Here is a 25,562-nt window from a genome sequence, read left to right on the forward strand (position 1 = left end):
CCAAAGACTAAGCGGGACCACGCGCGGAGACTGGTTTGCCTCTGAGGGGACAGCACAATGTTTTATTGTAATTTTAATTTCTTGTCTTAGTACTCAATAGTTTGAGTAATTGGCGACTTCTTCTACGAGTTCGAATAGACCATGGTTAGTTTTTTAAGGTTAACCCTTTTAGTGAACCAGTCATTTCTCAAAAAAAAAGATGGGTACAGAGTCATTATCAGTTAGACAGCACTTGTTTAACAGGCTATATTGTTAATTTGCATGAAAAGCTATATTTTTTGCAGAAGACTTTAATTGCTTCTCAGAGACGGACTTAAATGCAGAAACGAATTTAGTTTTATCGGAAATCAAAAGAACCCTGTAATGTTTTGTCATTAGCCAACATTAACGGTTAAGTGCTGGAAAAAAATCTTCTATGTGGGCAAATAGTTGATGGAACGTAGCGGGTGGTTCTCCCACGGAGAACGCCATCAGGCCTACCTACTAAGATGAAATGTTCTTCCTAGCTACGTTGAAAAAAACCTTACTGTTTTTACCTTTACTTTTTACTCTTAAAGTTAAAGTTACTGCCGTCATATCTAGCGGCACTAGGTCCGTGCTTCCAAAATGAAATTCGCATGACGAAGAACATATAGAAACATAAAAAGAAAACAAAAACCAACATTCTGAAATATAATTCTTCTCCTATATACCAAAAACACAAGCAACAATTAATGTTAAATACAATACCCTAATCAAAAATACGACAGTAAAAAAGTGCCGTATCTACACGTGGGGTATTCTTTGGTGGGTCGGCAGTCGCAGAGAACGTGGCCCCATACCGACAGTTTTTTGTGAATAAACCTGAAAAGGTTCGCCTTTTGTTTCTGTTAGAATGCCAACATGTGCGGTCACTCAGGAAGCGAGTCGCCGAGCCGTGCAAAGGTCTAAACACTCCCGATTTGTGGGCTAAAAGTACCACGACATTAAAAAGTTATTAAAAAGAGCGCGGTTGTAACTTTTTGTTCTAATTTGGGAGCTCATTCGAGAATAAATTATTTTGTTTTTTTTTTGTTATATCCTAGTTAAAACAATTATTTCAATTAAGTAAAACGGAAATATTGATAAAAAAAACTTCGGCTAGTTTGAGTCAAGTGCGATAACAACTCTAAAAACTATCCTCGAACACTTTAAATCATTTCTCAAAAAGGGTTTACCATCTAAACATGTATGTTTATAATAAACAGAGCGTGTTCACAATTGACAGCTTACCATAAGAGTATCGTGGGCCGGCGATAACTTATGCTGTTGCGGTCCACTTTTATGTCCTACATGGTAATAAGACAAAACAAAACACACACAGAAGCCCTGCGGCCTAAGGAGGTTGTCGACTTAATTTGTACCAAATATTCATGTTATTTAGGTGTAATATTTTGCTGTCAGATGAGATTCGACTCTAATTCAGTTTTGTTTTAAGTTCAAACTCATCTCATGAAGCGGGATAGGGAGTATTGTACCTGCAGGGGTAACACAAAATATTAAATATTACGAACTGCATAAATGCAATCCTTACTTTAATTATTTTGTAAAAATACTTGGTATTAGATATGTCTTTCCTAAAGAACTTATCTTCAAATCTTCCTTCTTCTTCCTATAAATATCACCGAAAACCGATTTACCTATTCAATACCAGATCAGACAGTACCGAGGGACCGAGCTAGACATATGAGACCATTTGTCAAAAATAGGCATAATGCGAATATGGAGCATGTCCTATCCGTTTCCAAATACTTTAATCTGTGGCGTTTCCCTAGTCTGCCTATCTCATTTAAAACACACAAATAGTTCGACGCTTTAGCGTACCAGTGCATTAGGTCATTCATAACAACATCTTGCTCTTGCAGCTAACTCTGTCTCTTTCGCACTCAGGCTAAACGTATGGTGATTGACTTGGCGTTTTCTTGGCGATGCAAAAAAAATCGTTGCCTACTTTTAGTGGGAAGAAGATTTTGTGTTCTAGTTCTAGATGATAGTAAAATAATGTTAAATAAAATGTGCTACTTTAATAGTTGATACATCTAATTTAATCTAATGTGATACCGATCCATAAATCCACTTGATTACAAAACACGAAACTTTGTCAGGGTTTATAGATGCTTATTACTCTTTCACCCAAAAACTACTAAACGAATTGTGATGAAACTAGGCATACCATAATATTACGTTTTTGTTAACAGGATTATAAATATCCATGACTGCTGAATATGAAGACAAATTCAGGAACAAGATTGTCTCCAAACCATTACCAGAAAGCTCTGAAAAAAAATCTTTTTTTCTGGCAGCTAACTTTGAAACCTGACTTACATACTGATCCAAAATAGTCACATCTTTATGTACGCCTTTATCTTGGCTTAGTTTATTACAAAGTATACAAAAATACTAAAATTATGAACTAACCTCCATGGTTTACGGCTCCAAAAAGGTCGCTTTATATATTCAAGCTCTTAAACTGCTTATCCTAGCCGTACACACATGCTATGACAAGTTTTACCGGCAATAGTGTATCTGGTGCCTACCTAAAGCTACGCCAGTCTAAATTTAAATCTTATTTTGTTTTTGCTTACTGTATTTCTAGGGCAGATATAAATCAAGCTCGCAGTTACAGGGTTTTGATTTCTACATCACATAATCCCAAACATCATTTTTTTTCATTGTTCTTCGAAACCATTGACGAATAGTTAAACTATAAATGAACTTCATTCATTTTAAACAACGATAAAGAAATAGATGGCGCGTTTCTTGTACATTTTTATCTTTTTCTACATTTATTATCGGTTCTGTATCTTCTGACCGATGACCTATTATTGTTGTAGGGCCCCCGATAATGCTGTGACGTGAAATAGACCAACATAAACTATATACAATTTTTATTATAAAATACTATACCATCAGATAATATTTTAATTATTATAGTCGCTTTTTACTACCTTTAAAGATTATCTTTCAAGACCTTACTGAATTTCCAATTATTGTGTACAAAAATTCTTAAGAGAATACGAAAATTGTAATTTTAAGCCAAATTTCATTCATTAATCGGCCATTGTAAATAGTGGAATTGGGGCCCTGAGCTCCAATTCCTCTAAATACAATTAAAGACGAAATACAACCTAGTTTTAGAGTTCTATAGGCTCGTAAACCTCGGTCGTGGTCTTAAGTATCCTTGAGTATTCTCAGATAGGCCGATTTCATCACAATGATCTCCTTCAACAGCAAGTGATAATTAGCTCGGTGTCTCAGTAACTCTAGAATTTGAACAAAATTCCTCAGTAATTATAAACTACATACATTGGCATTTGTAGATCCTATCTACTAATCATAACATTAACTCTCAACATCATACCTCATTTTAATAACATTAATTAGGATGTAATTTTAAACATTTTTTGATAACTTATGAAACGCAACGTCTAGTAGACGAAGCACACAATCTGTATGTGTATAGATATGGATTAACGTACAACAGATGACGACCACATGTGCCTTATTGCTAGTTACAGGTTTGAATTTTTGGTCATAATTGGTTTGCTAGTATTTGTGCTAGTAGCGTTAAGATGAAAATAGGAATACATAATGCCTGCCCTGCTTAAAGAGGGCTCGCTCTCCATCTTCTGTTTCCTGTATTTTTACAAATTCAATTTTTTCCTGACTAGTATAATCTATATGATAGCACCAAAGGCGAATTTCGCTGTCTAATAGCTAATCGTAAGTCAAACAAATGCATGCGCAGAGATGAGACTGTTAAGAGGAATGTGTGGTGTTGCGAGAGCGGATAGAGTAAGAAGTCAGTATGTAATGGGAAGTTTGAAAATGTCGGTTACAATATTTTACAAATAAATTAAAGTTTGATTTCACTCGTCGTAACAGTTTTAAACAAAGAAATGTGTATCATCCCACTATCAAACAACATAAATCCCGGTCGACTAATTTTAGATAATGCTGAAGTTTAAAAATGTGCCTCCAAACAATGATAAGAGTTCAAAGCACTCGCCCTGGTCTTACTAAACTAGCGATTTTTGCTTTATGATGCAGTAAACTAAATAAAAGTGTTCCAAATCTGTTTATTTGTATAATCAAATTAGCAATTCAGCTATCACTTAGGTACTTATACATGATATGTAATATGGCAATCCTGCAAAAGAGCGTCTAGATCGTTACATTGGACAAGCTTTTAATTAAATACAGGTTACTAGCCAGTTTATCCAGCCATTCGAAATATCTTTAATCTTTGATTTTGACACTTTGACCAGATAGCCGTCTGGTTAAGTCTGAGCACGACATGTCTGGGTTTCGATGTGATCTATGAATGCTTGTTTTGAGTATGGGTGTATGTTTAAATGTGCCTGGAAGCTTTGTAAAATTCCTGTGTAATAAGGACGTGTTTCATGTCTACATAAGATTCAGCTAAAAATTCAACAAAACGATGCAAGGTTAGACGGAGTTATGGATAGTGTGCCTGAAATGACCTTCGAAGGAATCAGTTTATTTTGCCCCAAACAATGTACAAACTTTTTCCAAATTATATTTAACACCGCCATCTTTTGACCGAACCGTAAACCATATAAATAGTAATTTCCTTTCGCGGTGGTCAACGTGCCGGCATCCCCTTGTGCTCAGACAGGAGGGTGGGCCGATCCCTCCTCGTTACAGAGTCTATCAAACAGATAGCACTAGTGGTTGAATATTATGATTAAGGCCTGCGTGTCTGGCCTTTTGGTCGAGTGGTTAGTGGCCCTGGCTGCTAAGATAAAGGTGGCGGGTTCGATCCCCACCCGAGATTTTTTTTTGTGTGATCGCGATTATTTGTTCTGTGTTTGGGTGTAATTTATCTATATTATGTACAGGTATATTTAGAAGTAGATGTTTATCAGTTGTCTAGTAGTCATAATACAAGCTTCGTTTAGTTTGAGAATAAAAGGCGTTGTGGTAGGTATATTATACTAAAGTAAATTAATTCTGAAAATTATCTAGTCCTCTACTGTCTCAAATATTATTGACTCCGGTCAAGGCGAGTAGGACTGGTGGCATTGAAGCTGAAGAAAGAAAATGCTCACCCATCAAATCAGTAATTACTTAATTTTTAGTTACAGCGTGAACAGAAATACATCTTCCGTTAATATTTTAACTCTAAATGTCATGGTTCGTGACGTACAGCCTGCACAGATGGACAGACGGCATCGAACTTACAGAGCTTCGTTCTATCCTAAAAACAAAAGGTTCTTTCTTCTTCTATACACCGTGATTTTTTAGTCGTCTTACGACGAACACGTTCATGATAAAAAAATAGGTATTTATGAGATTTGAATAAATTTAAAATGCAATTTTTATTCAATATTATTTTGCAATTCGTAGTTTTTTAGAAACACAGCTCTGTTGCGAGCACGGTCCGAGCCTTGTAACAATGGTGAGGGGCGCGGGCGGCGGCGTTTTTATCATTTTTAAGAGTATATTTCAGATTTCTCTTGTTTAATTTTTATTCGTACTTATTATTTTAGTTGATGATAAAAAATAATAATCGCACCTAGGGGTATTTTACGTCGAATACATGAACTGGGCTGTTTTTGTAAGACGACTAAAAAAACACCGTGTATATAAGACATAAGCTTTTCGCCCGCGTCGATGTCGGTTATATCGCGTTTTCAAGAGAACTCTTCAAAAGTCCGGGATAAAAACTATCATATGTTCTTTCTCAAGGTCAACTCTATCTCTGTACCAAATTTCATTAAAATCAGTTTAGTGCTTTAGACGAGAAAGCGTAACAGACAGACAGCCAGAGTTACTTTCGCATTTATAATATTAGTAGGGATTTAAATAGCTCGATTAGGTTCTCGAACTTTGGAACGAAAATTCGGCAGTTCTCAGACACCTTCTCGAACGTTTAACGTACTCATAGATATTATAGCGCTCATCTATTAAAGGAACAGTGGTAAACGACTAACAACACGTCGGGAGCGATGTCTTCACAAGTGCTGACAAGTGACTACTACTAGCTAAATGACAAACTAGTCACCCAGCTATTGAGGTCTTTTGTTTACGAGGTTTCATTTATTGCTTTGGCTAAGCAGTCGCGTAATAAAAACTGAGTAGTGTAAAAGGTATCATTATTTGCAGGTTTATATACTATAGTCAATCAATATACTAAAATCAAAACAAAACTTGTCATTCTTAGAAAGGTGTTTACACTATTCACGGGTGGTTCTAAGACTTAAAATAAAAATAACGCAAATAATCTTTTAAAACCAAAATTTGTTTTTTTTTTCTGTTAGCGATTGCATTTTATAACAGTGGATGCGCGACTGTCTTGTCTCACCCCTTTTAACAACCCACCTTTGCGCAGTTTTCCACTAATTACGAGCAGTCGGACTGCAACATGTCATATCCCAAGAATCTCTAAAAGGGTGTAATTTTATTTAAAACACATTCAAAGAGCTTTATTGAAATTTGATGATAATGATTGTTTTGATCCGTCGTGTTTAAAATGAATCTATACTGCAAATACTATATTCTGAAACCCTTTAAAATTTGAAAGTAGTGGGCATTGGGGCTATGACATAATGGCCAAATTGCCGAAACCCGTAGTTGTAAACCAAATTAGCATTTACCTTCACAGCTATGCCCATGGTATTCATTAAGCTAACGATTTGAAGTGTACTCTACAATGTCATAACGTTGTTTATTTTGCGACTGTAGGCTCGTGTGGTGATATCCCTGGAATTAATTTTGAAGACTAAACAAAATATGAATAAACAAATGCTACAAGTTGATTAAGCCAATATCATGATGAATGGAAGAGAAGTTATTTTACAAGGTGAGTTATTTCATGATATAATAATCATGTAAAACTTGCGATTAATTGTCACTATATACTGCCGTATGCATATGAACAAAGGCAACTTCGTTGAAAATTAATAGGATCACATTTCGTTTCATATGTAGCAATGATTATAATTTGCTTTAGAAAGCAGTTCATGCCCAAAATAATCATTTATATTTAGACTACTTTATGCATTTATACGTCCTCTGTCTGCACGGCTGTCTTGATCCAAATCCATGGAAAATCCAGCCATCCAAAATGATTGAGCTCTTACCTCGGAATTATTAGGATTATATGGTCATCGCCGTCAACGTTCAATTAAGTTCCGAATTCATAGAATTGTGCGATGTGCTATTTTCCCAGTAAAATGTCTCGTACCCTTTACTCCAGCCCGCGCTGGCGGCCGGCACCACAGTTGTTCCCTGCGACAGCACAGCGACAAGCGATGGACTCCAAGGTAACCTCACATTAATATCCTTCAAGATGATTGATATCTTCGCTAATGTCGATATGATCGTTAAAGTGAAACAATTAGTTTGAACGTGTTTCCATAGCTTTTTAATTTTAAAGCGAAGGTTTTAATGATTAGTGTTTATATATGATAGTGTTTTGTTTTTGTCTAGAAACGCTGCGGTCGTTTTATTGGATAATGCCACCTCCAGCTAATTTTGCTTTTTAAAGTGATGTTATTTTGTATGTCATCTGAAATCTCGCTAACTACAGATTATGTTATGGGGAGGTAGTTCGATGAGCTTCGTAATCATTAATTATTCTGCTTCTTCTATAATTGCAAACGTAGGGTAAGACGTCTTCAGGCACGTTGGAGTGATGTTCTGAACAAGTTGGCTGGCAGGAGCTGGATGCTAGCCGAAGATAGATCTTGATGGCGTGCAATTGAAGAGGCCTATGTCCGCATGCAATTATAGTCAGGATACATTTTTGTGTACTTCAGAGTAGTTCAGAGTTTAACCTCCCAAATATAATCTCTTTTTCAAGGCCCACAAATCTTTTTCTATAAGTAGCAGTAGTCTCGTTACCACTCCTTATTTTTTTTTTGTTTGCCCTTCATTATACAAAGTCAAAGGCAGACACAATAATCATAACTTCAAGTATTTTATATTGTTTTTTTTGTCTTGGATTTGGCTTGTAATATTTTTTAAAATTAATTAGGTATGTGTGTTCGTAGGGAAGAGAGCGCGGTATTCTGAAGGTGGATCCTCGGCTTCGGGTTGTCATCGACAGCCCCCGCTCGGAGCTCACTCCACAGGTGAGGACAGAACTTTATCTAACGCCTGTATACGGCAGAATCTTAGGGATAGTAACAAGGCCCTCTTTCCACTTTTGACAATTACCGATGAATTAATAAAAATGGGAATAAAATAACAGCATTTAATTTCCTAAGCATTTCGCCAACACTATGGGTTATTGGGATTCCTAGTGTTACTTAAATCCGATTCATTAATAATAGTGTTTAAAAGAGGAATTGGCGCCATTTATTGTCCAAACTGCTAATAAGACATTGTCACATGCAGACATAAGGCATAGTCGAGCAGTTTCATCTAAAGTTTCAAAACATCAACGATTGTTTACGACTTGTAGCAGAAAACATTAGAAGTGAGTAAGTACTGCCCAATAACTGACAGACACAGACGACAAGGACGGACGGACAGCGAGGCCTTAACCATTATCGATCAGTAGTAAAAAAAAAACCGAAAAGTAATACCACTAACTTGCATGAATATATTCATTTTTCAGCTTTCTAAATATCTGTTGTACTTTATACTTGGTTAGAGTTTTGGGTAATTGACAGACAACTATACAGTCTAGATACGAAATCGTGATTATTAGCAGGAGGTAATCTACCTTTTGCAGAAAAAAACATGAAACAAATATTACAAAACTTGAAACTTAAGAAAAACGAAAAATATTTTTTCAACAGATTTCATAACTTTGACATGTTGGTTTTGGACAACTTTTCCTATATTCTTTGTTATTTTTTCGCGTAAGTTTCAAAATTTCCAAATTGTGGGCTAGTGTAGTGTGTTTCACACTGGCCATTACTGTGAAACGTACACAAACGGTAATTACAGACAATCAGGGCACTCCCGCGCCCTCAACACACTCAATTAACGAAATGTAATACTCCGCGCAGTCGGCTAAAGGTGGTGTTCTGTGTTTCAGGGATGATGGGTATAGCGCGTGTAGATTTTCTGTAGTTAGTATAGATCCTATTTAAAAGTTATTGAACTGGAATAAATAGATATTCAATTTCAACGCGTTTACAATTAAGATAATCTCCAAGAAAATACACAATCAAAATAGGACGACAAATAAAAAAATACTGAAGATGTGTCTGACGTATAATTTATCTAAAGTCTAAACGATTCCGAAGCCACAAACATATTTTTGTAATTTATTATTTTACCTGTGCGTTTGTTAGCGATGAACTCGGCAACGGCTTATCCGATTCAATTGCAAATTTTCTGATGTATTGTGGTAAGCTTGACCTAACGTTTTGGTGTGTCGTGTTGTTTCACGACAATCGGATCATACCTAAATATGAAATGGCTAAAATTTCTTCAAAAGATATTGGCAAAAATCTCTTTTCCTCGCGAACGAAGTCACTGGCAAAGCTAGTTGTAAATATACATACGCATGTACCTGTATAGGCTGTATATGAAGCCAACATAAAATCGATTCCAAGAAAACAAAACATTTTGTGCGTGCGAACCGTCTCGATTGATATGATTCTATAAATTACCAAAATAAGCATTAATGTATCGGAATAGCTTCCACAAATTAGTAGTATATCGATTGGTGCTATCTTCGGTACAAAATCACTTCTTAATTATTATTCGGAGTGATATAAATGATGGGTGCCGCAAGAGCGGGGGTAATGGAATGAGCGAACAGGGCTGACAGCATAAACAAAAAGGATACGTTAAATGTAGAAAAAAATATTAAAAAAATATACAGCTTACGTCACAGATTTAAAGTTAAACAGCTTCGTTACAAAATGTATGTTTAAGCCAGGATCGGTTTACTCTTCGGCGAATTATTCTAGGCCATCTTAATGTGAACTAACCGCTACTGGGATCCTGTTCTCTTTCTTAGCTTCTAAAAGGCCAGCTCCAGATCATTTTTTTTTAAATCATCGTTGCTCATTATTACATTTCGAGTAGAAACAGCGTGGTGCGTTATCCATGAGTGGTAGCCCTACAAAGTGAAGTTAATCAGCGCCGGCCGACACTCATTGGCGCGGGAAGATGGACTGCTGCCCGTCACGTCACCAGTGCTCTGCGGCCGGGCGTGGACAGTGTTTTGCATTCCGATTTTCTGTATTTCAGAGACACGAAATTTTGTATTTTCTTACAATATGATTCCTTTTATCAAAGGTTCGCGATGAACTAGCGTCGCCTTCTATGCTCAATCTTTTATGTATAGAAATAAGATTTAGAACTTGCTCAGCCGAGTTTCATCATTTTATCCAAGTGATACTTAAGAACGTTGTGATTATCGGAAATATTTGAAAAAACGTTGCACATCACAAGTCTGAGTATGTCTGCTGATATCAGAATTTACCCCGTTACGAATATCATAAAGAAATACCACATACATAGATTTCATGGTCATATCCTAGTAGTCTGAGGCCAGTGAGAAAGGAAACCGACTTTACCAAAAGTTTTGGCAAACATAGGCAGGAGATTGATTGCCTAAGTTATTTTATGCTACGCGACATTGAAACCTGTGACAATGGATTTAACCTTAATATAATTACTCCTGCACTACATGGTCTATGGCCATAATGTACTTTGGGAACACAATCGAAAAGATGATGTAATCCTGACAAAGAGACGCCGCTTTGATCAACTGTAAGTCTTGTTCTAACAGACATTGGATCAAAATTTTGTAAATTTTTGCATAGTTTTGTATCCACCGCTAGTTTATGCGTGTTAAAAAGTTTTTTCATCACGGATACTCAGTTACAATAGTGACTTTGCTTTGTCTTGAAACTCCACCTCACTACAGTAACGGTTGACAAGCATTCACTCCACCTGTAGCTTGAGGGATACTAAGTACTGGTATGATCAATCAACAGCTGTCGCTTTCTTTTCTCAATCAATTTTGCATTTAAATAGCCTATATCCGATCCAACTATTGGGCAAAGGCCTTTTCCTTTTTTAGCTCTCCTTTCTTAATTTCTGGTTAAAAATGAATTTGACAAAAACAAAAATAAAAAAATATAATAGAAGTCTCTCGTTCAATACAACCTCTTCCTTTCTGCAACGATTCTCTGTGTGATCATCGAAACAAAAGTATGATTACTGAGCAATACGCAGGTTTATTTACGACGGTACATAAGCAGCTTATTTCTCACCGCACCTTACCATAACGAGGCACAGTCTATATTAATTTACCATCGCTCGGCTGAACGCACACTGCGACGAAGATTGCATTAAGAAATGACATGGTAGTTCTTTTTTACTGTTTCAGTATTGAGTGGATGGACAGTTTAAGTTCAGTTATTGGAACTAGATTTTGGGCATACTTCTAATATATTAAGGTATCTGAAAATAAAAAAACTCCATCAAGTGCAAGGATTCAGAAACAGAGATTTCAACTGTGAATATGACAACTGTGTAATTCTTCCGGTTCATGAAATGCATCCTGGCGACAGTCGGACAGACAGCGACGTCCTAGTAATAAGATTCTGTCCTTGCTTCTTGAATACAAAACTCCAACAAACAGTAATAGTTTCAGAGGAAAATACTAAGACATCAAGAGCAATACCAATCTTATCAAGATGGCTTTAAAAAGTACTTACCGAACACACGCGATCAGATGAAATGGTTCTCAATAATTTGACTGGCCTATTGGTCTAGTGGTTAGTGACCCTGACTGGTATACCGAAGGTCGTGGGTTCGATTCTCACCCAGGGCAAATGTTTGTGCGATGAGCATGATCGTTTGCTCTGAGTCAGGGTGAAATTTACCTATATTATGTATGTATTTAGAAACATATAAGTATGTTTATCAGTTGTCTAGTACTCATAATACAAGCTCTGCTTTGTTTGAGACTAGATGGCGTTGTGTGAAAGTCGTGGAATATTATAATTATTTAATAATATACAGACAAGTTAGTCGTGTAGTCACGAACTTAACAATAAGCTCTTGCCGCCGAGAGCTTCCAATACCGCTAATTATCATAAACAGGTGGATGGATAGTCTCGTGTGCGGCGAGCCTTGCGCCAGTCTTCCCCGAGACACCGCAGTGCCGCTCTCTCTTTGATCCAAATAATACATCAGTGACAGTTGCTACAATTTCAAATTCCGATTGTTGTGAACGGTAATAATACTTCTATTATTGATGTACTTGACGAAATAAAACTTTCGTGTTTACATTTTAAAATATACCCAATCTTACCACATTAAATAATATTAAATAATATGTTAACATTGAGCACAGTTGGTTAATTAGTGCAGGAGTCATAAAGTCATCATCATAACTGCAAAAAGCTATTTAGTTGCTATTAAAATTCACAGCGATAACGCCAACAATTAAGTTAAAACGCGGTAAATGTAATTCAAATTGTAATTAAAATCTGTCATGAGGTAAAGTGTAAATAATTTTCATTGTTTTGTTAAGTAATGAAAAGTGAATTGTTGAAACACGTGTTGAGTAGGTACGGTTGTTTTGCAATATACTAAAAGCTACTTTAATTATTTTTAATTTCAACTGATTAACATCGGTGTTACCCTTGAAACAGCATGCATTACGCAGCCCTTGTTAGGAACGCGTGTGTACACAGGAGCGTTACCTGTTCTTTGGAAGTTTAATAGGACATCAATGTCAGGGTAACGTAATAATAGGGGATTGGTAGTTTTGTCTAAGGTTAAAACTTGACCGCTCTTATTGCTCACCTGCAAATAATTTAAAAACGAGTTTAAAAAAATTCTCATGATTTTTTTTTGGAAGAATTCGGTGACCGGCAGGGTACACGTCGTTACAAGGTCCTGAAAGAGGATCGCCAGTATTTGACACCAATTGTGGTGAGTACGTGCCGTAACCATGTGAACAGCGACGAAGTCAAAACATCATTTCGCTGAACGATACAGACCTGACATTTACAAAAAGTTCCCCTCTACCCACTGGACTCTTGTTTTATCAGACAACATAAACGTTCAGCTCTCTCCACGATATTCTCTTAATGTTTAGAGAACCAAACTGGAGGCAATTCGAAATTCAGTGGTACCTATCAGATATTGACGATTCGAATTACATATCAGTTTAGGTGTATTACACTTCAGATTTAATTGTCAAATTAAATTGTTTCCGAGTCAAAAAAAATGACTGCACGGATAGCCGAGTGCTTGAGGTTACAACGCCAAACAAATTGTTTGTTCAAGTCTATTTGTGAAACCTCCCGCGACCTTTACTGCATTCCCGTTCCTCACTGCGGGAATCGTTTAAAAAAATAGATTTAAACAGCATGGTTGTGTGTGGTATGCAGGGCTCTTGTGAGCAGCCGCCGGCCTCTCCTCAGCCGTCGGTGGACCGGCTGTCCGTGACGTGGGCGGAGCCAGGCAGCATGTCGTCTTCGGGGGTCAACCTCTTCCACCTGCCCTCGGAGACACCCGTCAGCAATGAAGTCAAGTTCTCTCCCACCGCTGGAGGTAAGAGCAGCAGTTTACTCTTTTTGCTTAATTTTTTTTTGTCAGTTCTGTGCTTGCGAAAAGATTTGTAGGTAAATGCAAAGCGATTTTTCTAATTTATTATAGTAATGCGATTCTGAGCAGCGATTTTGTAAGTCTGGTTATGTGATACGGATTAACCAATGTCAGACTACTAAAGAAAACATCTAATACCTATCTTAACTATTTTGAAGACTATATAGCACTCCAGCCTTAATGATTTTAAAAGTTAATATAATTTGTGTTCTCTTGAATCTTATATTTGAAAAAAGTTTTAGATGAGGGATGTCCTTTTTGAAACTCTTGTTGCGAAAGTATTATAGCAAATACCTAGTATAGTATGCTATGGAATATTATACGGCAAAAATTAAAATTCGGCGATAAAAATAATAATAAACCAGAAATAAAACAACAAACTTCCCAAAGCCATAAAAACGACTCGTAACATCTTATTTTAGAGCTCAGTACAGGACCATGTAAAACGGACCGCTATTACCATGGCTTCTCTGTCTGCCCCTCCGCCTGTCATTAAGCAGTATCTTAATAACAGACGGACGGACAGACCACGACAGCTAGACATTTGAACTTTACACAAATGATTGGTATTCTGTTGCCACTATAAAAAGAAATAATGAAAATATCTAACGATTTTAGGGATGGTCATAATTTTTTTGAGTAAACAATATTTATTGCAAATTTCTGCGTCTTAGCCTATTCGTACGGAACCGTGATTCTTGGGAGTCAGACTCGCACTCGACAAGTTTGGGCCCGACTGGCGTAATTTGGATCGACCTCTTTCGAGAAACAAGTTTTTTTTCGAAAAACATGAGTTTACGGAGAAAGATATAATTGATTTCAAATTAAAGACCGGATCGCACCGGCCCAAGGGTCCACCGGCGAAATATATGAAGGAGAGGAATAAAATGATAATTATTACAACATATTATAACTTAATTGATTAACGTGGGTGGTTTTTGTTGCATTTGTGGCTTAAATTGGTCACAGGATCGTGAATGTACTAGGTCTGTGAGTGCGACCATAACAACAAAAAAGTCAGATCTGTCTAAAAGCTGTCACATTGGACGTAAATATTTATATTACAATGATAAACTGTTTTCAGTTTTAGAAATATATACTTTGTCGCAACTTGAATAGAATGTGGAAACTCTGAATTTATGAACAGGATTCCTGTGTAAGTGCCTGTTAAAAATTATAAAAAGTTCACTGTTTAGAATTATAACAGCACTGTCTACGATTGTGATTACATAATATATTATCTAGGCACAGGTCAGGAACTTTAACGGCTTAAATTGCAAACTTATAGTTATAAGGACTTCTTTGAGCCAACCATTATGATACTGAGTTTGATAGTTTTACGACTTGCCAATACCATATTTACTCATAGGAGCAGTTATTCCCACATTCCACAAGAACTTTCTCTTGCCAACATGCCTGCGCGCGTCTAACACTAAGTTATTTTATGTCTGACAAGTTCATTATGTCTTAAAACGATAATATGGGTATGTGAAAAAGGAAAAGCATTTAAATTGTAATTTGTCAGAGGGTTCAGAGGACGAGGACTACTCGGCGAGCCTGAGCGCCGTGCTGCGGCAGCGCAGAGCCAGCGTGAGGCGCTCCCGGAAGGGCCGCGCCCGCCGCCCCTCCTCGCCCTTCCTAGCAGACGAGAACAGACCTAGAAGACGCTCCTCAGTCTTCACCACCAGCTCTGGGGAGTAAGTTGTCAACACGTAGATAATAAAGAGCTCCAAAACGAGTTCTGATGCCAGAGAGAGACAGACAGATCGACACTGCAAACCTATGACACCCCTCTGCGTTGGGTCTTTAAAATATATTTTTTTTATCTTGAGGTTATATCGATCTTTTTCGTATTAACTGTTGCTTATAAATTCTATGCTTTTATGACTATTGTCTGGCTGAACAGCACAGCTATATCGATGGAAGACGGGCAGTCAGCTGCGGTGACTCAGGAGCAGATCTTCGAGAACATACATTTGCACAAAGAGGTACTTGGCTCGGTGAAGCAGCAGCCGCTGGGGATGAGGAGGAAACTCAAGATAGTGCATCAAGTAAATTGGAACCCTATTTCTAAAGAATTTAGTCTTTTTTTTATTATTCTCGTAAAAACGAGGTATGAGTATGTCAGATAATAAGTTTCGTTTAGCGATTTCGGATACTGTTTTCTATTTTACACATTTAAGGGTTACTCCCTTGTTTGTTATGCTTTTACGCGATAAATACTTAACTAATCGTCATGAAACCTTGCACACATATTTCTGGAGGGATTAAAAGTCACATGGTCTTAATTTACTGTTAAAAATGGAATTATGCTTTACGGCGATATCTAACTCTTGCGAAAATAAGATTAGAGGTTAGGGCTTTGATTTTTTTTTTAAGTTATAAATTTACAGTCGCAAAACTACAGCTCTGGAAAACTTACATCTATTAAATGTTACATCTCCCATAATACTATGTAGGAAGCCTCCGTCGCCGAGCTAGGTGAAATGCCACTACTTGGTGAATACTAGGTGAAATATTGCATAAACATGGTTGTCCTGTCGGCAGGCCAAGGCGTACATCAAACGTCATGAGGGGCAGCTCCAGGAGAGACTGGCGCAGTCGAAGAGCACGAGAGACATCTACGCCAGATTCAACATCTTAATTAATTCCGTAAGTCGTACCAGTACAATACCTGACCTGTATTAACACCCGCATCGACTTAGGAAAACTTACTGTTCCGCAAATGAAATTAGGTAAATATTTTCAGTGCAGTAATTAACTGACAAAAAAGTTTGTTAAGAGTACCATAGACGGATATTTTTTATTATTTGACCATGACAAACATTTTTTCTGAGATGTCCGATTTTGTTCGATAATTTCAAGGTATTGTCTAGATATGATGATAATTTCAAAAAAACAAACGATGGCAACTGTGACTGCAGAAAAAAAGACATAATCAAATCAGCTAGGAACTTACTAATATCACAGAAGTTAGAATAAAATAGGAAAAAAAAAGCCGGCAGACAGATGCACAGATACGTGAAACTTATAACACCCCGACATTTTTGCGTATAGTTAAAACTATTCAAAGTCAAATTCTTTATTTCAATTAGACCAGCAAGTAGTATGTGGCACTCGCAATATTAAAATCTAAAGTGTCAGTCCTGTAGGTTAGTCTCCTATTGAAGCTACCGCTCATTCAGAAGGTAGATTCTCATGGAGAAGAACTCCATGGTTACTCTTTTTCACTTTACACACTTTATTAGATATGTTAACACTGCATTAACACCAAATGCCTAGTTTAGTAATACCGGCGCGAGTGCTTTGACCTCTTATCATTATTTTGGAGGCAGATCAAACATTATCTAAGTTAGTTCACCGGGATTCACCCATCGTGTCAGATAGCAGCATTCCTTTGTTTCATAATGGAATACATCTTGAACGTGTAGTTAGATGATTCAATATTTAAGTCGTATTTTATTCTTCCATGAGCTATTTTATTTGAGCTTTTATAACCCGGGCAGCGTCTCGTCCTAACAACTAAAATTGTTTTTTTTAATGAAGTGGTGGTAGACTTGCTTGGCCTGTAGACATTAGAATTAGGTACACTTCTTCGAATGCGAATGCTGAATGTATCCACAAACTTTGCTCGAAATGAGAGATATGTAACCTACGCTCTTTGTAAAATTAGATATAGTGGAATAGTTAAAATACTAAGAATTTTAAGATTCTAAGGGCGCAAGTAAAACTAGTGGCTGATAATTCTGTTCATTGTTTTTTTAAGTTTGTTCAGTTCATTGGCACATCAGGTTATTTTTTATTTCACACTTTTGGAGTGCTTTGGGGCTTTTTTATTAGCCAAGGGAAGATCAGTCAAAGGAAAAAGACTTACTATGTAACTTACTATCTAATTAATAAACTAATATACTAAATTTCTGAATGTTTATTTTAGTATATATAAAATTCCCGTGTCACGATGTTAGTTACCGTACTCCTCCGAAACGGTTCGAGCGATTTTTATGAAATTTTATATGCAGGGTAGGTCTGAGAATAGAACAACATCTATTTTTCATACCCGTAAGTGAAAAGGGACGCACACACTAAAAAAATATATTTTATTTTTGGACGAATTTGTTTGGTTTAGTTTTTTTTATAATGTGGCATTAAAAATACATACAACTAGAAAAACAATTTTAAAGCAAAACAACGTTTGCTGGGTCAGCTAGTCATGTTTATAATTACATTATGGGCTGTAAATGTATTAGTAACAGTTGTACGAGTATATTTGTCAAAACATATTAGGTAAATAAATATAAAACTTATTACAGTAGTCTAAGAGGGGCGTTTATTAGAAGGTTAATACAAGTTCTGTAATTTTGATTGCCTAGTACTGGCAACAAGTGAAGCGCGAAGCTGCCAACACGTCGAACCTGTTGATCCCGTGGGAGCTGCGCATCAAGGAGATCGAGTCCCACTTCGGCTCGGTGGTGGCGTCCTACTTCACCTTCCTGCGCTGGCTGTTCTGGGTCAACCTCGTCATCGGCTTCATTTTACTCGTATTCGTCATCGTTCCTGAGGTACGCTGATTCAAAGTCCATTCAAATTAGGTAACATAATTTGCAAGTTTGCATCTATATTAAGGTCATGTTTTATCTTCCAAGACGAGGTCATACACGCTCTTGATGGAGAGGATGTACTTTTGATTTAATATCACCTTCATTGTATTCATCAGCTTTGAATATGCCACAGCTGTATGTAGGCCCCTTTGTATTTGCCATTCTCCTCTAACTCCTGTATAACGAAATCTACACTAATGTTATAAAGAGCAAGTGAGCAAGTTTCGCGACCGATTTAATAAACTCTTTCACTGTTGAGAATCTACATTATCGCCACTGAACACAGCCTATAGTTTATTTTCAAATTATTTGGTTCCTTAAGAAAATTGCTATTTTGTAACCCAAGGTGTCAAACCGCAAATCTATATTATCTGTATACGCTGCTAAAACTATCGTCAATAGAACAACATGTTGTACTACGGGTTTGTAAGTCTCTTTAATATTTATTTTACTTATCAAGTCTGCGAAGGTACATATGTTACTATTATAGTTTGGTCACAATAACCGCTTTTATGTTATAAAATTTAATTACATCGCCGTAACAAACAAAGCGTACATAGGTATATTCGCTCTATATCTTAAACACTATTCGAAAGAAGTAATTTTATTATCAAGAGTATTCATTTAGAAGTAGAATACTTTTTATTACATCTTAATCAGTCATTCCGTTTAGAAGATATCACAAGTATTTACTTATAGATTATGATATAATCTATAAAGCTCCTTTAATTACACTTTGGTATTACTTAATCCTTATTAATAAAAATGATATTTATAACACATTCGTATACCTGTTTCAATACTATTATAAAAGGTTTTAAATTAACCAATTTGGACATTTCATTGAAAAGATATCACGAAATTAAAGTTTTAAGTTATTTGAAAAATATTGCGGTCACACCGGCAGGCTTGCAGGCCACAGGCGTAGGCAACTTGGCAGCGAAACAAAGAAATGAGCAACAGCTACAGAGAGTTGAAAGAGGAGTAGAGTCAGGGTTAAAGAAAAGAGTAAAAACTCAGGAACTACTGCTCGATTTGCATTTGTCAGTGTTCGATAGTATTCATTTATTTGAGCCTTCACGCTATGATTAATGGACGAGAGTAATAAAGAAATATCATACAGATACGGGCATAAATTGCATGGACTCATAAAAAAAATCCTTGCTTATATCTTCTAACCTCGCGGACGAAGTCGTGGGCAACAGCTAGTATTAAAAAAACACAAATTGATATTGTAACAAGAAACTAAACTCCAACTATTCCAGTACCTAACAGCCAATCCGGATCAAGATGGCGAAAGGAAAATCATAATGGACGAGGAGAAGCGGAACGCATCGAACTTGCTGACCCTGTGGGAGTTCGAAGGCGTGCTGAAGTGCTCGCCCATCTTCTACGGCTACTACAGCAACGTGGAGCGCGCGCAGTACAGGATGCCCCTCGCCTACTTCCTCACGGGACTCGCCGTCTATATTTATAGCTTCGTCGCCATTCTGAGGAAGTTAGTTATATTTGGATTTTATGGCCCTACAGTGTTACCAATCTCTAGTTAGTACAACTGTATAAGTTTTAAACTGCTACTAAGTAGCTAGGTAGATAACTTCACTAGGTTTTAAGCGAAAATGCTGCAATGTTGCGATAGCCTTAAGACTAATTTTATAACTGAGGAAAATATTAAGTTTACTAACATCATAATTAATTTAACCTAGAATGGCGGAAAACTCAAGAATGTCAAAATTGTCTGAAAAGGAAGACGAGTGCATATTTTCATGGAAGCTGTTCACCGGCTGGGACTTCATGATCGGGAACACGGAGACGGCGCACAACCGCATCGCTTCCGTGATCCTCGGCTTCAAGGAGGCTCTACTGGAGGAGGCAGAGAAGAAAAAAGATTTGAGGAAGTAAGATATACCTAGTTGTAAGTTCTAATATTGATAATAATTGGCCATTACTCCATTTAATTCATTGTCATCGTTTGAGGTTTAAAAAAAAATCGGGCAAAATTGTTCACTGAAGTTTTTGAATAAAGATTTTTGCATTAAAAAAGACGGTCAAAATTATTACTTTGATTTTTATTTGACGATTTCAAATGCATTCCTATACGCTACTTGTTTTCTCATTCACAAATCACTCAGGTATTATTCTGGATTTTCAGCTGGCGTATAATATCACTTCGTGCGCTTGTCAACATCTGCGTGGTCATTTTGTTAGCGGTATCAGCATATGCAGTGGTAACAGTGGTGTCCCGCTCAGATGACAACCTCAAAGTGAGGAGTTGGTGGCGAGAGAACGAGACAACTATTGTTGTCACAGTCATATCCATCACTTTCCCCGTGTTTTTCGAGCTGCTTGGATTCTTGGAACATTATCATCCAAGGAAACAACTCCGATTGCAATTAGCTCGGTAGGTATAGTTAATTTAAATATCATATTTTCTGTTCACTTTAATTCCAGATTTCTATCTTGTTGTTTTTTTTGTTTCAGGATCATGCTCTTGAACTTGCTCAATCTTTACTCTCTAATATTCGCTTTATTCAGCAAAATTGAGGGTATGAGCCTAGAGTTGGATTCGCTTAAACCGACTTTAACTCTCAACGCGACACTAATAGCAAATGAAACATTTAGTTTAAATGAATCATTTGCAGCAAGTCTACCTGACTCTTGCGTAGAACAGGAGGTGTCTTGTGGACCTTGTGACATACAAGTTACGTTGCCAATGAAAATAGAAGATGGAATATTTATAAAAGCCGCAGCGACATCTCCCTTTTCACAAAACATAAAAAAAATTACACCAAAAATACTTTTGAGACGTCCTCGCGATGAGAAACTTGATGGAAATATCTTAAAAACCGTGGAAACAACAACTTTAAATAGTATTATGTTGGGATTAAGGGAATTAGAAAGACTAAGGGGCATCCGAAATCAGCAACATGTTAGTGAGCAAGACTACAGAAATACAGTATCGGATTCTGATGATTACGACTACACATTTTACGATACTGAGTCCACCACAAACAATTTTAACACTGACACGTCGTTTGATTATTCAAACACAGATTACTCAACCACAATTACTGATGATTTAACAATAACAGAAAAAGGAGAAAGTACAGAATCGCCATTGCCGTCAATGTTTAGTAGTGACGCAGACACTTCTGAGGCTGCTTACACGACATATAATAACACAACATTTGAAATATTAGAAGAATATTCCTCTACAGTTAATGTAGAAGTAACAAACCCAAAAGGCGTCGATGTAACTGACAAAACAACTGGCTTTGATACCACAACTGATGTATCGGTCTCCCCATCAATATATGACGAAAACTACGTAACAACTGATGAACTCACTACTGAATTCATTACTACTTCTTCAAGCGATCTGATAGATTCAACGGAATTTTTAGATACTACAACCGACCAACTGACGACCTCAACCGAAAAAGATTTAATTGAAGACACAAATAAATTCATATTCACAAGTACTACACCTTTCGTAGCCAAAGCTACATTTAACTATAATACAGATGTTGATCTATTTGAGACGCCTAGTCCTTATTCACAAACGCAAGCTAGTGCTACTGCAAGGAATTATGACAGAGCTACTGAAACGTCAACAGGCCCCGCAATAGCGACAACAATACAGAATAAACAAGCTACAAAAACTGATTTTTGTCCAGATTTCTCGTTTAACTGTACAGTCACTTGTAATGGAAAAAGCGTCAAACAGGTGTTCTTCATGTCAAATTGCACCATAATAAAGAGAATCTGTTATGTGAAAAATTGTACTTTGAGGGCAAATACTGTTGCGGATACTAAAAATGGAACGAATGCTACTGCAATAGATCTGGTGTTTGTGGATAAAAATAATAGAAAAATGTATAATTTGTCAGTACCCACAAAGAAAAAGTTACTCAAGTTGTGTTGGGAAACAATGTTTGGACAGGAGTTGGTTAAATTAACTATGATGGACTTGGTATGTGTAGTCTCAATGTTACTACTGTAATATACACCATACATATTATTAGAATCTGTAAAATCTTATACTTACCGTACTTTTGCAGGTATTCGTGCTTCTGGGCACATTATTTATGGATTTCTTCCGAGCTCTCTTTGTTAGGTACATGAATAGGTGCTGGTGTTGGGATCTCGAAAAAAAATTTCCTGAATACGGAGATTTTAAGATAGCGGAAAACATTTTACATTTGATTAATAACCAAGGAATGGTTTGGATGGGGATGTTCTTTTCCCCGGGCCTCGTAGTTTTGAATGTCGTCAAGCTCATGATAATGATGTACTTGCGGTCGTGGGCTGTCATGACATGCAACGTGCCTCACGAGGTCGTGTTTAGAGTCTCCAAGAGTAATAACTTCTACCTCGCCTTGCTGCTTACCATGCTGTTTCTCTGCGTCCTGCCAGTCGGTTACACAATTGTTTGGGTCAAACCCTCTTGGCATTGTGGACCGTTTTCTGAATATGATAAGATCTATTATATCCTTACCATTAATATCTACAAACTATTACCCAACAGTCTGAACTTTGCTTTTAAATATATAGCATCGCCTGCTATTGTTATACCCTTGCTGGTGTTACTTATTCTTATTATTTATTATTTAACATCACTCACTAACTCATTACGAGAAGCTAATAACGATTTGAAGGTACGTTTTATGATTATTTTTTTATTTGGTTGATTATTTGTCCCCAGTTTTATCGATAATTATTTGTATTTTCCCTATTCAAGATACAATTACGCCGCGAGAGAACGGAAGAGCGCAGGAAAATGTTTCAGCTAGCTGATACCAGAAGAAGAGCTGGCTCATCAGCCATGGATAACACACCTTTTGCGAGGTGGAAAAAGGCCTTGCCTTCGCTGCCTATGAGCAAATCTATTGACTCTGATGATCGTAAGACTCTAACTGAGGAAATGAATGAACCAATAAAGATTGCTAAGAAAAAAGGTACGAACAAAGAATAAATCGTAACAATAATTATAGATGTAGTACTAAAAAAAACGATTTCACTCTTAAGTGTATGTGATTACCACTAAACATAGTAGAATTAAACATTATAAATAAGTGTGAACTTTGGATAAACATATTTGTGTTATAAACATTATCTATTTTCGTTCTATACAGGTGGAATATTTGCAAAAATCGTTGGCATGGCTCTAGATAAGAAATCCGACGTGGAAGCAGTGTCGGAACTTGGGTGCCCATTTCCACAGCCTAACAATTTGGATGACGAAACAGATACCGATTTTCACGAAACCCTACCTAGAGAATTGTTAAAAATGAAAGATATAACAATAGTAAAACCAAAACCAAAGAAACAAAATAGCGTCGATTTTAAAACAGACAACACCAAGCGACACAATATTAATGAAATATATAAAGGACTGAAAGTTAAACTTGAAAAGGTTGATGACCGCACTGAAAAGAAAGCTGTCATAGAAAAGCAAATGCAAGATATGTGTAAACAGAAAGCTACTATCGAATCACTAAAAGAAAAAAATGAAAGAAAACATCTGAACGATAAACAAACTTCACAATCCAGCACACAATCTAAACAGTCAGACTCAATCGGATCAGTAATACCAGTTATAACTATAAGTACTACGGAGAGTGACGAGGAGAACTTATCGAGAAAAGATAATGTTAAAGAGCATAAACATAGCGGGCCCAAAGATAAGATAGAAGGGAAGGCCAGGAAAACTCCAGATTTGAAATCCCTACGACGCCAGAGTAGCGTGGACAGCATAGGCGACCAGAAGCCGGCTCAAGAGAACAAACTTGACGAAGGTCACAAGTATCAATATTCATTGTAATTTATTTCATTATGTAACATTATCTTCTACCATTAAATACTTTTTGTTAATTTGTCGCCTTCTCATTACCTTTTCCTCTGTAGGTTCTATAAGTAGGGAATTTTTGATTACAGGTGATGAATTCAATTTGTGAAAATGTAAATATTTATTTCTAAAACATGTAAAACATACACACAAAATATAAAACAAAAAATAAAGACTTAAAGAAAATTCCTGATAACATTGAAGCACTGTTGCAGTATCTATTAATACAAACACATACATGAAAACGCACGTATAATGAAATAGGTCTACTCAGCGGCAAGAGACCAGCGACTGGGCTGGAAGTACACCCTTCGTGTATTCCCATAAGTAAATATTCTAACCGATTAAATCTTAGCGATGCTAAGCTCGACCACATCTCCGGAGGAAGATGTCGGCATCCCCTTTCACTAAAATAGGAGTCCACATCCAAATACCTTTTATAACAGCCACCGATAAATGTTTCACCGGAGCAAATCATTTTGTAACGCCACCTTTCATGCCGATGCCTCTCATCCTCTTGATCAAAAATGGTGTGACATGTTTCGTTATGTGCACATTGGTAACAGCGGTTCGTTCCATTTTGGTTTTTCGATTCGTGATCGAGTAGTCGTAGTCGTAGTCGATCTAATGTGGTATCGGGAAGAAAAGTTGTTTCATTGCTTTTGAGCAAGTTTGTTGTGATTTCCTGATCTTCCAGTTGAAACGGGTTGAATTTATATGGTTCATAACTATCTAGAGGTTTGATAAATTGGACTTGAGGAGAATACTTTTTTCGATAGTTCTCCACCATCGGGGAATAAACATGTCTCAATTTAGTTGCATCTTCGTACAGGTTAAAATGTACTAATTTTGTAACTGCATGCGTATAATGGTGCACTGTGGGAGGAAATGTTCTTCTATAGTATCCTGTAATGTAAGTATTTTCGGGTTTGGTTGGACGAATCAGCTGATCTGAAGCTATGGGATTCCTATAGTGCACTACAGGTGAATAAATTCTTCTATAATTTTCAGAGACAGTGGAATAGTCAGTTCTGAAATCTACTCTCCATGGAACGTAGTTTCTCCATGTAACTCTCAGATGCTCGTCATAATCTGGTTCAGTTTTAGAAACACAAGTTTTTGGAGCTTTCGGAGGAAAGTAGCTGCGCCAAGTCCTTGCAACGCTCGAAGTATCTGAGGTTAGCCATCTTATGGTAAAGTACTCTGTAGTCCTTTTCGTTGGGTTGTAGCCTGGAGGTGTCGCTGGCCAATTGTCAAACATTTCGTACTGTTCTGGTGTTATTGTGGGGGTGCTACTTTGTGCTTCTAAAGTCTTATGCACTCTTCGCAAGAAAGAAATTTTTGAATGATTTTTTAATCTTTCTTTGTTGATTTTCTTAATGAATAAGGGTGTTTCATAATCCATGCTATCGTCAGTGCTAGGAAAATAAGTTTCGACCCAGTGTGAAGGCTCGGTATCCGCTTCAACATATAACTCCTCTGAGTCCACTCTTCCTTTTGGCGCACTGACTGTGGTGGAGATCGCTCTTGTAACATCT

The 25,562-nt window shown here is 36.9% G+C and overlaps 2 protein-coding genes across 2 annotated transcripts; both read left to right on the top strand.

Moving 5' to 3' along the window:
- The first annotated feature begins 6,535 nt into the window (after positions 1–6,535).
- LOC113499971 lies at positions 6,536–14,533 on the top strand. Its single transcript, XM_026880602.1, has 3 exons — positions 6,536–7,307; positions 8,037–8,117; positions 13,362–14,533. The coding sequence occupies exons 1-3, from the start codon at positions 7,197–7,199 to the stop codon at positions 13,593–13,595; spliced, it is 426 nt and encodes a 141-aa protein (XP_026736403.1). The 5' UTR covers positions 6,536–7,196; the 3' UTR covers positions 13,596–14,533.
- A 525-nt stretch (positions 14,534–15,058) lies between these two features.
- LOC113493365 lies at positions 15,059–24,050 on the top strand. The gene is made up of 12 exons (XM_026871352.1): positions 15,059–15,062; positions 15,104–15,275; positions 15,485–15,629; positions 16,126–16,230; positions 17,949–18,137; positions 19,442–19,674; positions 19,883–20,074; positions 20,329–20,577; positions 20,658–22,149; positions 22,238–22,834; positions 22,918–23,134; positions 23,312–24,050. The coding sequence occupies exons 1-12, from the start codon at positions 15,059–15,061 to the stop codon at positions 23,998–24,000; spliced, it is 4,284 nt and encodes a 1,427-aa protein (XP_026727153.1). The 3' UTR covers positions 24,001–24,050.
- The last annotated feature ends 1,512 nt before the right edge of the window (positions 24,051–25,562 follow it).

This window comes from Trichoplusia ni, chromosome 1 (assembly GCF_003590095.1).
Source record: "Trichoplusia ni isolate ovarian cell line Hi5 chromosome 1, tn1, whole genome shotgun sequence".
Lineage (NCBI taxonomy): Eukaryota > Metazoa > Arthropoda > Insecta > Lepidoptera > Noctuidae > Trichoplusia > Trichoplusia ni.

What these genes read in the sequence shown, in the direction of transcription:
- LOC113499971 (XM_026880602.1), top strand. Translation starts at nt 7,197, where the DNA reads ATGTGCTATTTTCCCAGTAAAATGTCTCGTACCCTTTACTCCAGCCCG. An exon ending in GACAAGCGATGGACTCCAAG is followed by an intron (nt 7,308 to 8,036) that starts GTAACCTCACAT and finishes GTGTGTTCGTAG; the next exon opens with GGAAGAGAGCGCGGTATTCT. An exon ending in GCTCGGAGCTCACTCCACAG is followed by an intron (nt 8,118 to 13,361) that starts GTGAGGACAGAA and finishes TGTGGTATGCAG; the next exon opens with GGCTCTTGTGAGCAGCCGCC.
- LOC113493365 (XM_026871352.1), top strand. An exon ending in TTCACCACCAGCTCTGGGGA is followed by an intron (nt 15,276 to 15,484) that starts GTAAGTTGTCAA and finishes CTGGCTGAACAG; the next exon opens with CACAGCTATATCGATGGAAG. An exon ending in AAGCTAATAACGATTTGAAG is followed by an intron (nt 22,835 to 22,917) that starts GTACGTTTTATG and finishes TCCCTATTCAAG; the next exon opens with ATACAATTACGCCGCGAGAG.